Raw genomic sequence first — 16,716 nt, forward strand, 5'->3', positions numbered from 1 at the left:
TATAAGTTGTAATCAATGCTGTGTGCTGTCAGTTGTTAGGTACTTAAAACTTTTGAAAACTTTAAACATTACAAGAGTGTTTACACTCACAGTGACAAAATAATCATTGGCCATCTTTCGTGTTTTACATAATTCTCTTTTCAGATTTTTTTACATGTTATTAGAAAAATTCAGTGTGTTTTCATCGTATATGAGCGATCCAGATTTAATAAATTTTTTCACATTTTTTAACTTCATGTAAAGTTGCCATTTATTATCAGTGAAGATATTTATACTGCTAGGTTGTTATTGTGAATTGAAAGTGACACATTGTTTAATTATTCTTTGCAGGAATCAGAAAAAATTAAGAGTGAGGAGAGAAAAGGAGCACAAAGTTCTGCTGCTGTGTGGAGAAGGAACAGCTTGAAAAATGACTGTGCTAGTTTGGTAGTTATTATTGTGAACAAGGCGAATCAAGGTAATTTAATTTAAATTTTAGAGAGAGAGAGAGAGAGAGAGAGAGAGAGAGAGAGAGAGAGATAAATATCACACTGTACAGGCCAGAAAGAGATACCTGCTTTTGAGTTGCTAAAATGGGAATGTTCAAAGGCAGACTCTTAAAAAGCCCAGTCATGGTAAAGGCACTGAACATATAAGTTTCATATATTACATTTGCTTGGTCAAATGCAAAAGGGCAAGGCAAAAAAATTTGGGAATTTGCCTCAAGAAAGGAAAAGTTCTGCGAGACCTCTGCCTAACACACAAATGAATTTTTTTGCCAAGCACACATACCTTTAAACTAAGCATAAAATATTTTTTTCTTCAATTTGTTGAAGAATAAGTATTTTGTGAGCAACTTAAAATTGTTTGCCAGGCAAGAAATGTCATTTATGAAGAATATGAAAGCTGCAGATCACCATACGTCTGAAATGTTCCCTGGCTAACAAAGAGTTAGTTGTAGTTTAAAGCAGCATTAGTTGATGCTGTTCTTAGAAATTTATTTCCACTAGCTTCATTCTTTGTTAATCTAGGATTTTGAGTGACTCGCATGTATTTTATGCCATTTTCTAACTGTCTTTTTCTTCAGGTAAAGGGACTGCCAGTTTCAGGAGTTTGACATCAGTTTTTGTTTCTTATGTTGTTTATCCAGTTCAACTCATTCTAGTTTCACCAACTGGGAAACAGATGGTCCTTTTCTGTGCCATATGAGGTATTGCTTTGTGGTACTTAAAGTGATTATTTGTTGCCATATTAGAAAAGTAGGTGAAACAACTGATAAATGGGTGATATTTTCTATATTAGAAGCTCTTGTTTTATCTTCCACGCAGTTTGAAATGTGGGACATGGAATGAGCTTTAACATGAACTCTAAAGGCCCTTAGTGATGGTTTTCAAGGTTTGTGAACAATGGCAGCAGAAAGTTTTTGTCATTGATATGTTATCAGTGTGCCTCAGTGTGTGGTCAAAGTAAATTATTGTTTCAAAAATCAAATATAAGGGGCAATCAGATGGAAACGAGACCAATGTAAAACAAGTAAATAAACTGTTTTATTATTTCAAAAGTAATCTCCATAACCGTTAATTCATTTATCTCACTGTGAGACATGGAAAAATGTTAGCGGTTGGCTGCATAACCATAATTGTACCCAGTGTGAACCTCTTCATTCGAAGCAAATCAGCAGCCATGAATGTCATTCTTCAGGGCTCCAGAGATAAGGAAATCATGTGGGGAGAGATCAGGACTGCGTGACTGATGTTGAAGGACTTCCTAGCAAAAGTTGTGCAGCATAGTCGAAACACTCTTGCCAACATTTACAGGAATTATCCTGCAACAAAACAATCCTGTTTCAACAACACAGCAGAAGTTTTGCTGCAAAGCCCTTACACATTTCATGTACAGTCCTAAGTCTCCCATGTAATTTCCATATTTTACACGTGCATGTCTGGGTACAGTGATTGCTCCGTAGGCAACCACAAACATTTTTGATGATAATGACTATCTTGTCTCTCAGCGGATAAACGAATTAACAGTTATGGTGATTAGTTTTGAAGTAACAAACTGTTTACTTATTTTCCCCCATCTATCTTGTTTTCATTTGACTGTCTCTTATAGCATGAAATTGAAGGACTGAAGTTATATGCATGCTATTTACTTTCCTGGCAACTAATAGATTATGTGTATTTTACTGTTCAGTCTCAATTGCTCCTGGTGGAAAAGTATGATGTTATGGGCTGCTTTTGCCTGGGAAGGAAGACAAAATAAGTATTTGCTAAACACATACTTTTAGTTGCATGTTTACATATTGTGGGGACACAATTGTTTGGAGCCCTCATTACAAATTCAAAGTTTTGAAATTTGATCCTTGGCTGGCCTTCATATATTTGTTGTCTTCTGCATCTGTTTCACTTACTAAATACTTTCTGTGTGTGTGTATGTGTGTGTGTGTGTGTGTGTGGGGGGGGGGGGGGGATATGTCTTCTTTTATTGACTATTTAGTGAGGTGTTGTCAGACTGGGGGGATATTATCTTCAGTAGGGTGGTGGTTGCTTGAGTTCTATAACACTCAAACTACAAATCGTTTTTTTCCACGTGCATTTTATTCATAAATGAATGCCTGTTCAGAAGGTTTTGCTTTGTTTTTGCTACCTGATTTGTTCAACTGCTCTGTTTTGACAAGTTGAATTGTACACTTTTTTTTTATAGATGTTGATGGATGTAAATACTTTTGAATGAATAATTTCAGCTGGTACGGAAATGTTGATATTATTTATGAAATAAACAATTAAATAAATGATTACAATATCAAGTATGGAAATTGAAAATCAGGGGGAACAACATTTTTCATTTAATCCTGCAGTGCGAACCGGCTCACACTTCAATATGGTCTTTCATATTAGTTGCTTAGGTTTTGAAACCAGTTATGTTAGTTATGATCTTTGTGAAATATTTGTTAGTTCTACATTCCATTGCAAACATGCCATTAAACTTACAATGGAAGAAGTTTTTGTTACCATCTTGTACAATAAATTCAATGAATGTTTGTTTAGTTTCCGGTAATTCGAATCTTTTTTTGGTCTAGTATTTGTATTACATTTGAGTTAGAAAAGGTAGGAATTCTAAGTCTGAAATGTTTAGTTTCTTAAAGCATGAACTGTTCTTCCTTTGCCTTATAATTACATGGACGCTGTTGCAAGCAGACAAGGGTAATGATTTGGCTGAGAGCATATTATCTTTATTCTGTGTGGATGTAAGCCAAAACTCAAAGGAGTTTCTTTCACTCCTCGTCTGCAAATGTGTAGCCTTACAGTATGTATGTAGTTCATTCATATCCACCCTATTTACAACCTGTCGAGCCCTTTAGGAGATAGGCTCACCTTGCTCCCATGGCATTTTCTCTTTCTTGGGGAATGGATCTGTGGGTCTTCAGGACATGTGAAAAAATGTACTGACTCATCTCATCTATTTGGGAAATAGCTTCTGCTCTGTCTAATTTTCATCTCACTGTAGGAAAGATTATTAGATGTCTCAATAGGTGTGAGCATCAAAATGACATGATATTTTGGTGTCAGATTGATCTGAAATTGTAAACTATTATGAAAGTCTCGTGTAATGTTGCTTATTAGATCTATGAAGGGACTTCAAAAAGTAAGTTAGATATTATAACTGCAGGCCAAGTAACTTTTATTGAATGCTACACTACACTTCAAAATGAGACAGATTCATTACACTATTTTTCAACATAGTCAGCAAGTCTCTGGGTCTGGGTGTTTTACTGACTGTTCAGTCCCATAATGATAAAATCTACTTCTTAGTCATGGACCCATTTGAGACCTGCTATGTGAATGGCTTCATTGGCCGGAAATCTGCAGTTACTGTAAATCAGTTCTTGATTGCCTGGACATTGTTGTCTATATTCAATGTCAATACCTTTCCTTCCTGACCAGCATTACTCATGTTTATGCGGCCTTGGCCAAATTGTTGGCGCACTTTCCTTGTGGCTGGACATGACACTCCATTTGGTCCACATACCTCTGTAATTTCACTGTGAATCTGTGTGCAGTTTAGACATTTTGCCCACAAGAATCATACTAAATGGTCTACGGCTAACACGAAACATGTACTCTTTTCTGACAATGCACTGTTCTTGTCGTACAGCAGTCTTAGTGTGGGATGACACTTAAAACCCCATGGTAGTATGTTGGTGTGCAAAGCTTAAGGACAAAAGTAACTTTCACATGATGTATCACTGCTAAATAACATACGAGGTGTACAACTTTGCTTCCGCTGTTTGCCGATAGGTGGCGACAACGGTAAGTAGCGGTCGAAAGAAACAGATCGCAGATGTCAGGCAGTTAGCTTGGACCTCAGTGAATGTAACCTCATCCAAACATAAGTCGATTTGTGTCTGCATCATAAAGTTGTTCTTGATTGAAAATGTCAGTTTACGAGCCTAATTCTCGTCATTTGCAGGTGGTGTTACTGTTTTGTTTCAATATGAAGAAAACAGTGGCTGAGTCTCATCGAATGCTCTCAAGTACGTGTGGTAAGGACGCTATTAGTGAAAGAACATTTCATGAGTGGTTTCAACGCTTCAAGAATGGTGATTTTAATGTAGACCGGCATAGTGGTGGAAGAGAGAATGTTTTTGAAGATGCAGAGTTGGAGACATTGCTGAGTGAAGACTCGAGTCAAACTCAAGAAGAATTGGCACAATTAGTGGTAGTGACACAGCAAGCCATTTCAAAACATCTCAAGGCTATGAGCATGATTCAGAAAGAAGGAACTTGGGTTCTGTGTGAGCTGAAACCAAGAGACGTTGAATGGCATTTGTGTGTTTGCGAACAGTTGCTTCAGAGGCAAAAACGGAAGGGATTTCTGCATCGCATTGTGACTGGGGATGAAAAATGGGTTCACTACGATAACCCTAAATGCAAAAAATCGTGGGGATATCTCGGCCGTGCTTCCAAGTCGGCAGCCATACCGAATATTCACGGCTCCAAGATCGTGCTCTGCATTTGATGGGACCAGCTCTCCGTCGTGTACTACGAGGTGTTCAAACCAAGTGAAACAATCACAGGTGCTCGTTACCAAAAGCAATTAATGTGTTTGAGCAGAGCATTAAAAGCAAATGGTCGTAATATAGTGAGAGGCACGATAAAGTGATTTTGCAGCACGACAACGCTTGACCCCACATTGCAAAAGAGATCAAAACATACTTGGAAATGTCAAAATGGGAATTCCTACCCCACCCACCGTATTCTCCAGACATTGCTGTCTCTGACTATCACCTGTTTGGATCAATGGCACATGGTCTGGCTGACCAACACTTCCGATCTCACGAAGAAGTCACAAATTGGATCGATTCAAGGATTGCTTCAAAAGATAAACAATATTTTTGATGTGAGATTCGTACACTGCCCAAAAGATGGGAGAAAGTAGTGGCCAGCGATGGGAAATGAATGATACATGTTTAACAAATTTTTTTCATTGAAGCCTCAAATTTTGGGGAAAAAACGGCAGAAACAAAGTTGTACACCTTGTAACTCGATCAAACTTGGACAATACATAGAAAGAATTGCTGCAGTATACTACAGAAGATGATTTACCGAAATACACAATGATATGCATAGAACTGGTACTTTTATTCAAATACAATAATTACACTGAAATCACAGTAATTTATAATGATCCCTTGGGCATTACAAATGGTGAGACATGGTTCTTAATAGGGTGTGTGGTCAGCATGGACGACAGTGCATGCTCTGTGCCGTGCTCTCATGCTGGCTACAATGTTGGTAAAGTCCGTCTCATACTGAGTAAGATCATTTGCAGGCTTATTTGCTGGCTCATGTGACAGCTCTTTCGTCTGTTAGCTGGCTGCCCTGCAGGGAGGTGTGCATGTTTTCCATGACAGATCCGATGCTGTTTTTATTAGGAGGCCTAGTAGTGTTCCCTGAATGCTACCTGTACTGGCCAATCAGGAGTCCTGTTGGGCAACTGACATCACAGCCTGGAGGGCAGAAACACTCAAACAACGCCATTTAACTCTTGGGACCAAACAGAATGTCACGCGCTTGCCGGCCAACCTGTGATCTTTCTGAAATTGTTGTAAAGGAACTATGCAGAAAAAAAATTATTATTTTCGCACATCTTAATAGCTTCATTCATGAGCTTTGTGTCGAACTGCCTATTATTTCATTTATGGTCATATTTACTATGATATTTCAGGATTAAGTAAACTACAGCAAGAATATCAGAAAGTTTGTGATGAGAAATAGAGGTCACTATGAATTTGATGTTTGGTGCATGTTAGGTCATACGTTGCTGCATATGAAATGTAGCTTACATACTGAATGTTCCTTTAAACTTTGAAGGGTATTACTATCTATTACCAACTTCAAGAAAATGGGTCGTATATAAAGCAATTTGTCCAGAACTGGTGCATCAGCGAAAAAGCCATAATGAAATATTCACAAGGTTCCTCATATGTCTTAAACGGTTTCAGATATCGAAACTAGATTTTAGCAAATGATAGTAAAGGTGCTGATAAGTTTGGGGAAAATAAATTGCTACTACTGTTGAAATTTTGGTGGAATACTTTACTTCAGTGTATTTTTAATAGTGAATGATATGAATTGAAACTAAGCAACATATTTATTGGCTTTTGTAGATTTAAATGTTTTCATATTTCTTAGATGATTGAGATACATAAGCAAATTGTTTGGCCAGTTTGTTCCACTTATTCATTACTAAAAACACATGGGGCTATGGGATTCCATTAAAATTTCAACAGAAATAGTGATTTATTTTCAACAGACTTCTTACTCCCTTTATTTTTCTTCAGAGAGATGCTGTTATAGACAAGTTTTGAGGAATACATAAGTTCTGTTGTTGCCACTTTCAAATCTGCTTCTTTTTCCAAAACACAGCAGAGTTAGCAGGGTGTATACGTGGACAAGGAAAAAAAAATTCCCGGATTTTTCCCGGATTTCCCGGTTAAAAATACACTTTCTCCCGGATGAAAACACTTTTTCCGTATCACGAAAGTATAAATTCGAATCCCACCAAACACCGCATGTTACTTTCCGAACCATGTAATCGAGATTACGATACGCTTTTGTAAGCGAGTCATTGCTCATGTCACGTGATCCCGCCAGCCGATGACAGTGGATATTCAGAGCATAGGACAAGTGATGTAGTCCGCTAATAGCAACATCATTGTTAAGTAGCGCGGATACACAAACAGGAAAAGTTAATGTTTTAAATTAATATACATAGTGTTGCTACAAGAAAAGCAAAGCTTTCACGTACAACATTGGTCTCTAAAGTTAATAAGCTGCAACAGAAGCTAAGCTTTCGCATATAATGTTGATTTTTCTTGCCCGTGTTACACTTTAAGATACATCACACAGATGTGCCAGTAAAATTTTTAGCCGAGTCCAGTGACTTGTTCTCAAAGTTTTCCACAAATAAATTAGCTACCGCAGAGGAGCGAGAGCTTCCCGTAACACTACATCAATTTGCTCATAATAACGACACGATTGTCTGATGTGGGCTCTAAATACTTCTAATCGCTCGTCATCAAACGCTCTGTGATTAAAGGAATCCATCGCACATTCTCACACATAGTTCCACTAGCGAAAGAGGAAATTTGCTTTGAAAGTAACGTTTTTCAAACCGCCATTCGCAATATTTTCCCGCGACCTGTTAGAAATAGGTTCGTTTCAGCAGACATCAGAGAGCGCCAGGTAAGAGGCGCCACCGCGCTTTGGCAGCTACGATGACGCAGGAAGCCCGTATGTTCGTATGTGTGAAACATTAAAAGATCTTACATTATGTCATAAAAGAAAAGAGGCCGAAATATCGTTGTCTAATGCTGCGTAAGTTGTTAATACAAATACTACCCATGATTGGTGTGGTGTCTCAAATCCGATTACGTTTATTTTGTCGCTGTCTGCTAGATAAAACAAAATAGGTCTTTCTAACACTGCAGAAATTGTAACACATACCAAATAAACGAGACTGTTTTTGCACAAACGGTCATTTTTATAACACGACAGAATATAATTCACGAAGACCAACATAAAATGCCTATTAGGCCTACTACAAGCAAATAGTTTAATGTTAGAAAAATAGTTTCACATTTCATTCATACGACCCAGTTTCTCGAGCATGAGATCGAAAAGAAGTAGTACGAGATTTTTACTTAAATTTTGAATCGTCATATTCTTCCCCATTCCTCGTTCTAACAAACAATCTTGTCATGACTAACTCTGGAACTATTCCTGCCTTTGTCAAAATTTAGTCGCTGGTTAAATTCACTAACCCTGCCAGAATCACCGGTTTAGTTATCCCTGATTATTCTCCGGTTAGGCGTTGTTATGTTCGTACAAACCACTTTCCGCCCTACTTCCAGAATAGAAGTTAATCGGCTGCTAGAAGGGGGCTGTACAACTGGCCCTTACAAGTGGAGCGATCTGGCCAAAAATTTTCTGACAAAATTTCAATTTTCTTGGATACACCGAGAAGATAATACGTAATCTTTCTTACCTGTTATTCCTGTTAGTCGTTTATTTCCACTCTGGTAGTCTGACTCTATGGATTTCGCTAGTAATTATAGCACAGCTGATCATTCCAAGCCCAATAAACCACATAATCAGACAGCGGTTGGCGTTCATTCGTTCGGCTTTACTCTGCTCAGCTCGTATAACCCGGTCCCCTTTTGCTTGCAGGAAAGTTTATTTCTAGATGCGACGAGGATTCCCCTGAGAGACATCACGTACACTAGGCACGCATTCAAAAATTAACTTATGATTCATTCAGAAATCAACTTACAGAGTGCGTTCAAAAACCAAGAGGGATGAGTTTCAAAATCATGAGTAATCGGTAGACCAACGTGCGCTGGATGCTAGGCTCTTTGTGAAACATGATTTTTTTCTTCTCAAGAATATGAATTTGGCGCCCCCTCCACCCCCGTAATTGTCATTCGGGTCAGATACATTGGTTTGCCCCGCCACTCAACTGCGCATGCGCATGAGCCCGCTCGTAACTCCTATAACGAATCTAGTTAAACCGTTGTGACGTTACTCTCATCGGAGACATTTTGTTGTTATAAAGCATTGCATAGTCTTCCTAACACCTTTGACACATTTGTATGAGCACTGTGTTTTTTTGTTGTATATGGCACATTTCCTTTGCAATTTATGTTTTATTTTCATATTTTTTCTCGTTAACGTTTTATTGTTGTAGTATTATTCTGCAGTAGCGGGATAGAGTAATATCCTTTGTTAGAGCATCGATTCTTACCAATCAATATTGCAAAAAATTAACTGAAACCTAAAATAATGAAAAATTCCCGGAATTCTAAAAAATTCCCGGGTTTTTCCTGGTTTTCTCCCGGATGAAAAAATTCCCGAGTTTTTCCCGGATCTCCCGGTTGTCCCGGGTCGTATACACCCTGGTTAGTACATATTCATTTCGCAAACATTCTAATGCAGGTCAAATTGTCACAGAATCATAAAACGGCAACTGATGAAAGGATAAGTCAGTAGTTTATGAAAAAGCCCATTCTCAGTATAAAAATAAACTGAAATTTCTTCACACATATTGTTAGATACCCACAGTAATTCTCATTTCTCCAGTTATCGATGCCACTTAAATATTACATCATTTCACTAAAAAAATCTATAGTCGCTTGAATATTGTGGTAGATATGGAAGTATCACATATTAATCATATGGTGAAACATTTTTCTCTTTGCGTACTATGATTTTCCAAAATCTTGTTTCAATGTCTGAAACTGTTTGCGAGATATAAGGAATTCTGTGAATATTTCATTCTGTCTTTTTCTATGGTGCATGAGTTCCATGCTGAGAGTCAAATTGTACAATGTGTGAGAGTTCAGCATGTGAGGCAGCCATCACTCCCATCTGCTAGCTGGCAGCCATGTGTGCCATCTAGAAAACTTGTGGTGAACCTTACTAGATGTGTGAAACAAGTTTAAGGAATTCTTGTGGTAGGACATTCCATTCCTCTGCCAGCACTATTTCAACTGCTGGATGATTGATAGTGATTGTGGACATGCTGAACTATGTCTCTTTAACTCATCTCACACTTGATCAATGGGATTTAAGTTATGGGGATGGGCAGGTCAGTCTATTCACCGAATATTCTCTCGTTTCAGCAGCTGCTCCACCTGCACAGTCTGATGCAGTCACACATCATCATCCATAAAAATTAAGTCAGGGCTGAATGCACCCCTGAAAAGGTGCACATGGGGAAGTAGTACAGTGTTACAATTAATATTGACTGGAGAGTGTTCAAAGATTTGGAGGTCAGCATGGTCATGCAACATTATGTTTTCCCATACTGTGACACCTGGGCCACCAAAACAATTGTGCTACAAAATGTTCCTGAATACATCATTTATCCTCGTATGGTGAGAGGTAGAGACAGATAATGTATCCGGGAATGTTGTTGGACATTATTTTGTTGGCAGTCCAGATGTTGTGGTATGAGAAGGCATAATGTTGCATGGTCACACTGACCTCCAGATCTTTGAACACAGGACATGCACCAGTCAACATTATTTTGACACTGTATTCCTTACCCAATTGCATCTTTTCAGACGTGCATTCAGCCATGAATTTTTGTGGATGGCAATGTGTGACCACATCAAACTGCACAGGCTGAGGAGTTTTTGGAACAAGAGGATATTTGGCGAATGGACTGGCCTGCCCATTCATCCAACTAAAAGCCCATCGAGCACATGTGGGATGCATTGGGGAGGTGTTTTGCAGCATGTACACATGCGCCAATGACCATCTAGACATTGTCAACCATGCTGGTGGAGGAATGAAACATACCACAAGAATCCTTGCCGACCAAGTGGCCAGCATAGGAGGAGGTTGCAGAGCATGCATTACTGTCCATAGTGATCACATACCCTATTGAGAACCATGCCGCCCCCTCCCCCCCCCTTTCTTTTCCTTTTAATTTTCAGGGGACCATCATACATCATAGCAACTTCACTGTAATTATTGTCTCTGAATAAAAAGTTATTTCTGTTCATTTCAGTGCGTATTTCTTTCAGTTACCTACTTTACTATACTGTAGCAGTTCTTTCTATGTATGACCTGGGTGAGGTTTGTATCTTTCACTCCCTGCTGGTGAGGTTACCTTTCTAGGCCTCACTTGTAAAGAAGGTAATATGTTCATTGTTGGTCGCTTTGGAAAAGTGTCTTAAAATTTCAAACTGCTTCTAATGATTCACTGGTGTTGTTCCCCCTTGTCCAATTGATGAATCTGTGAGACACAGATTTCAAACACCTCCTTTATGTTAATGTTCCTGAGGAGAATGCATTCTACAGTTTTGGTTATTATTCTTCATAATATGTTTTATGTGGAGCAGTGTGACATAGAAATGATATGCTGGGCTGGAGTCATGTAGTATAGTAATGCTGCTCTGCCCCCTAAGGGAAAGCTATGTAGTCCAGTCATTTGGTGTTCAAAAGAGCCGATTTCGTAACAGATATGCAGAAGTCTTTCTCTTAACGGATCTACATGATTTTTGGGGTGCTGAATCTGAATTTCAAGTTTACTGCTCTGTAGGAGATTGGCTTCACAACAAAAAATGCAAAAAAACTCAAAATTTTGGCACTTTTTATCTGTTTTTCTCTTGTGTCGTGAACCTATGCATTTTTCAAAGAATGATCATTGTGTGAAAAATTAAAATAGACAAAATTTCCTACAAAATACACTAGTCTTGTTTGATTTTATGACAAGTGGTGTCAGTGCTAGAGTGCTCAGAAAAGCAGTGATTTTTTGGCCCTTCTGTGAAAATGTCAAAAAATGCCCACTTCCACGCCTTACAACTCAAAAAATATACATATTATCATCGAAAACCCATACATCTCATGTAAGTAGATTAAATTTCCTCCAAGAGATGTTTGTAACATTCAGTTTTCTCATAAAGGGGAGAGAGCAAAGTATAAATTACCAAAAATGCCAAATGACACCACCTACCAATTGATCTTTTTCAGCACTAGGCGTTTAGTGTATTACACTTAAGAGGTTGTTTTGAATGAATTGATAGAAATGTTTGTTTGATGAAAATGTTATCAAATTACATTTACAACTTATTAGGTACATGACATTGAATAGAAAGATGCTGCATTTGGTAAAGTGCACAAGAGTGGGTCATCACTTCAGGTAGGTTCTGGAAGAGAAGGCATTTAGTGATATAATATGGATACAAGAGACAGAGAAGCTGTGTAGGTGACCTATTGATGTTTGAAGAAATGCCTGCGCTTACGTGACATGTGGAGGTACTTTTTTCTATTTACCTGTCTCTGTTTACCTGTCGGTGGCCCAGGCAACACTTAGCAACATTTTTTGGGCGCTAGAAGAACCAGATGAAGGGTCTTTGGCAGTGGAAGGCCCAGGCGAACTATCAGCGGCTGTGGATGGTACAGTAAGTTGTTGCTGTTCTTCAACGGAAAAGAATTGTAATTGAATGTTTAATGTTATGATAGAGACAAATTGATCACTAAAGGTGCATGTTGTTGTCATCTTCAGTCCAGAGACTGGTTGGATGCAGCTCTCCATGCTACTCTATCCTGTGCAATCCTCCTCATCTCCAAATAACTACTGCAACTTACATCCTTCTGAATCTGCTTAGTGTATTCATCTCTTGGTCTCCCTCTATGATTTTTACCCTCCACACTCCCCTCCAGTACTAAGTTGGTGATCCCTTGAGGCCTCAGAATGTGTCCTACCGACCGATCCCTTCTGTGTGTCAGGTTGTGCCACAAATTCCTCTTCTCCCCAATTCTGTTCAGTACCTCCTCATCAGTTATGTGATCTACCCATCAGATCTTCAGCATTCTTCTGCAGCACCACATTTCAAAAGCTTCTGTTCTCTTCTTGTCTACACTGTTTATCATCCATGTTTCACTCCCGTACATGGCTACACTCCACACAAATACTTTCAGGAAGGACCTCCTGACACTTAAATCTCTATTCAATGTTAACAAATTTCTCTTCTTCAGAAATGCTTTCCTTGCCATAGTCAGTCTACATTTTATATTATTTCTACTTCGACCATCATCAGTTATTTTACTTCCCAAATAGCAAAGCTCATTTACTACTTTAAGTGTCTCGTTTCCTAATCTAATGCCCTCAGCATCACCCGATTTAATTCTACTACATTCCATTACCCTTGCTTTGCTTTTGTTGTTGTTCATCTTATATCCTCCTTTCAAGACACTGTCCATTCTGTTCAACTGCTCTTCCAGGTCCATTGCTTCTGTAACAGAATTGCAGTGTTGTCAGCAAACCCCAAAGTTTTTATTTCTTCTCCATGGATTTTAATTCCTACTCCAAATTTTTCTTTTGTTTCCTTTACTGCTTGCTCAATATACAGATTGAATAACATTGAATATGGGCTACAATCCTGTCTCACTCCCTTCTCAACCACTGTTTCTCTTTCATGCCCCTCGACTCTCATGACTGCAATCTGGTTTCTGTACAAATTGTGAATAGCCTTTCGATCCGTGTGTTTCATCCTTGCCACCTTCAGAATTTGAAAGAGAGTATTCCAGTCAACATTTTCAAAAGCTTTCTCTAAGTCTACCAATGCTTTCCTTAACCGATCTTAGAAGGTAGTCGTAGTCAGTATTGTCTCACGTGTTCCAGAATTTCTACGGGGTCCAAACCGATCTTTCCTGAGGTCAGCTTCTAACAGTTTTTCCATTCATCTGTAAAGAGTTTGTGTTAATATTTTGCAACCATGACTTATTAAACTGACAGTTTGGTAATTTTCACACTTGTCAACTCCTGCTTTCTTTGGGATTGGAATTATTATATTCTTCTTGAAGTCTGAGGGTATTTTGCCTGTCTTATACATCTTGCTCAATAGATGGAAGAGTTTTGTCATGACTGGCTCTCTCAAGGCTATGAGTAGTTCTAATGGAATGTTGTCTACTCCCAGGGCCTTGTTTCGACTTAGGTCTTTCAGTGCTCTGTCAAATGGAGAGCAGTGTGCTGACCCCATGCCCCTCCTATCCGCATCCTCCTCTGAGGATGACACGGCAGTCGGATGGCCCCTGTAGGCCACTTGTGGCCTGAAGACGAAGTGCTCTGTAAATTCTTCATGCAGCATTGTGTCTCCCATTTCATCTTCATCTACATCCTCTTCCATTTCCGTAATATTGCCCTCAAGTACATCGCCCTTGCGTAAACCCTCTGTATACTCCTTCCACCTTTCTGCTTTTCCTTCATTGCTTAGGACGGGTTTTCCATCTGCAGGCAATATCTATCTTACCCCCTAGTGATACATGCGTCTACATCCCTTCATTTGTCCTCTAGCCATCCCTGCTTAACCATTTTGCATTTCCCGTTGGTCACATTTTTGAGACGTTTGTATTCCTTTTCGCCTGCTTCATTTACTGCACTTTTATATTTTCCCCTTTCTATCTCTTCCGTTACCCATGGATTTCTACTAGCCCTCTTCTTTCTACCTACTTGATCCTCTGTTGCCTTCACCATTTCATCTCTCAAAGCTACTCATTATTCTTCTACTGTATTTCTTTCCCCTGTTCCTGTCAATCATTCCCTAATACTCTCTCTGAAATTCTCCTTAACCTCTGGTTCTTTCAGTTTATTCAGGTCCCATCAACTTAAATTCCTACTTTTTTGCAGTTTCTTCAGTTTCAGTCTACAGTTCATAACCAATAAAATGTGGTCAGAGTCCACATCTGCCTCTGGAAGTGTCTTACAATTTAAAACCTGGTTCCTAAATCTCTGTCTTACCATTATAAAATCTATATGAAACCTTCTGGTGTCTCCAAGCCTCTTCCATGTATGCAACCTTCATTCATGATTCTTAGCTGTGATTAAGTTGTGCTTCGTGCAAAATTTTACCAGGCAGCTTCCCCTTTCATTCCTTACCTCCAGTCCATATTCACCTACTACATTTCCTTCTCTTCCTTTTCCTACAATCACATTCCAGTCCTCCATGACTATTTAAATTTTGATCTGCCTTAATGATCTGAATAATTTCTTTAATCATATCATACATCCCTTCAATCTTTTCATCATCTGCAGAGCTGTTTGGCATATAAACTTCTGCTACTGTAGTAGGCATGGGCTTCATGTATATCTTGGCTACAATAATGCATTCACTGTGCTGTTCGTCATAGCTTATCTACATTTCTACTTTTTTTATTCATTATTTAACACACTCCTGCATTACTGTTATTTGATTTTGTATTTATAACCCTGTATTCACCAGACCAGAAGTCTTGTTCCTCCTGCCACCGAGCTTCACAAATTCCCACTATATAACCTATCCATTTCCCTTTTTAAATTTTCTAACCTACCTGCCTGATTAAGGGATCTGACATTCCACGCTCCAATCCGTAGAATGCCAGTTTTGTTTCTCGTGATGATAATGTCCTCCTGAGTAGTCCCTGCCTGGAGATCCGAGTGGGTGACTATTTTACCTCCAGAATGTTTTACCCAAGAGGACTCCATCGTCATTTAACCATACAGTAAAGCTACATGCCCTCGAGAAAAGTTACGCTGTAGCTTCCCCTTGCTTTCAGCTGCTCGCAGTACCAGCACAGCAAGGCCAGTTTGGTACGACTATGTGTATTGCTGAGGCATGCAAGCCTCCCCACCAATGCCAAGATGCCAAGGTCCATCGTTCATGGGGCAGGGGGTTAATAAGATGCATAATGCCACAAAATATTACACGAATTGATACCTTCTGTCATTTCAGCTGCTTCAGTCAGTGGTATTGCAATGCAAGGAGCTCGTTCAGGCTGTCTTTGCATTATGTATCAAAGCATGGACCTTCACATTGCTGCCACAATTTCATGCAGAACAGTCCTGCTCGCCTACACCCATACCAATCTTGGCACTCTCTCTTGCATATGCAAGATCTACGAGGTGCGACAATAAAATAATGAGACTGATTTTCTTTGCAAGATGTGTCAACCCTGCAGGCTTGCATAGGCAAAATATCTTTGACCTTGGTCTATAAGCTGCTTCTGGTCCACGCTGCACATTGATGCAACTGCTCAGTCATGAGTTGTGCTGTAATAAGTTAACGCGTGTTTGTGTCTCACGTCACGGAAATGGAACCGCATAATATTGCTAAACGGTATGCCATTTCTTTTTGCATTAAATTGGGTGAAAATGTGACGACAACTTACGGTAAGCTTCAGAAGACTTTTGGAGAGGAAGTTATGTCAAGAGCTCAAGTTTTTCTTTGGCATAAAATGTTTAGTGAAGGCAGAACGAATGTTGAAGATGAAGATCTTCTTTGATTCCAAGGGAATTGTTCATAAAGATTGGGTGCCTCAAGGACAAACAGTTTACCAATATTACTACAAAGAAATTTTAGAAAGACTTCGTAAAAGAGTTCTTCATGTCCATGCCAACATTACTGATAATTGGATTCTGCATCACGATAATGCGCCATACCATACTGCTCTGTCAGAACAGCATTTTTTAACCTCAAAACAACTTTCACTACTACCAGAGCCACCTTATTCACCAGATATAGCTCTGTGCGAGTTTTTTCTATTTCCAAGAATCAAAATGGCAGTCAAGGGACACCATTTTCAAACAACACAAGATGCCCAAAAAGCTGTGACAAGGGTCTTGAAGGAGATGAGTTCCAGAAATGTTACCATCAATGGCAGAAGCGCTGGAAAAAGTGTGTGCAATCAG

At 39.1% G+C, this 16,716-nt stretch overlaps 1 protein-coding gene across 1 annotated transcript in view; it reads left to right on the top strand.

Annotated features, from left to right (window-relative positions):
- Positions 1-16,716, top strand: part of LOC126161971 (serine-protein kinase ATM) — a 481,619-nt gene that overhangs the window by 19,618 nt on the left and 445,285 nt on the right. The window contains exon 4 of the mRNA XM_049918161.1: positions 331-457. Coding sequence (XP_049774118.1) covers positions 331-457 — 127 coding nt within the window. The remainder of the gene's footprint in view (positions 1-330; positions 458-16,716) is intronic.

Source organism: Schistocerca cancellata, chromosome 2, assembly GCF_023864275.1.
Source record: "Schistocerca cancellata isolate TAMUIC-IGC-003103 chromosome 2, iqSchCanc2.1, whole genome shotgun sequence".
In the NCBI taxonomy this organism is placed as follows: Eukaryota; Metazoa; Arthropoda; class Insecta; order Orthoptera; family Acrididae; genus Schistocerca; species Schistocerca cancellata.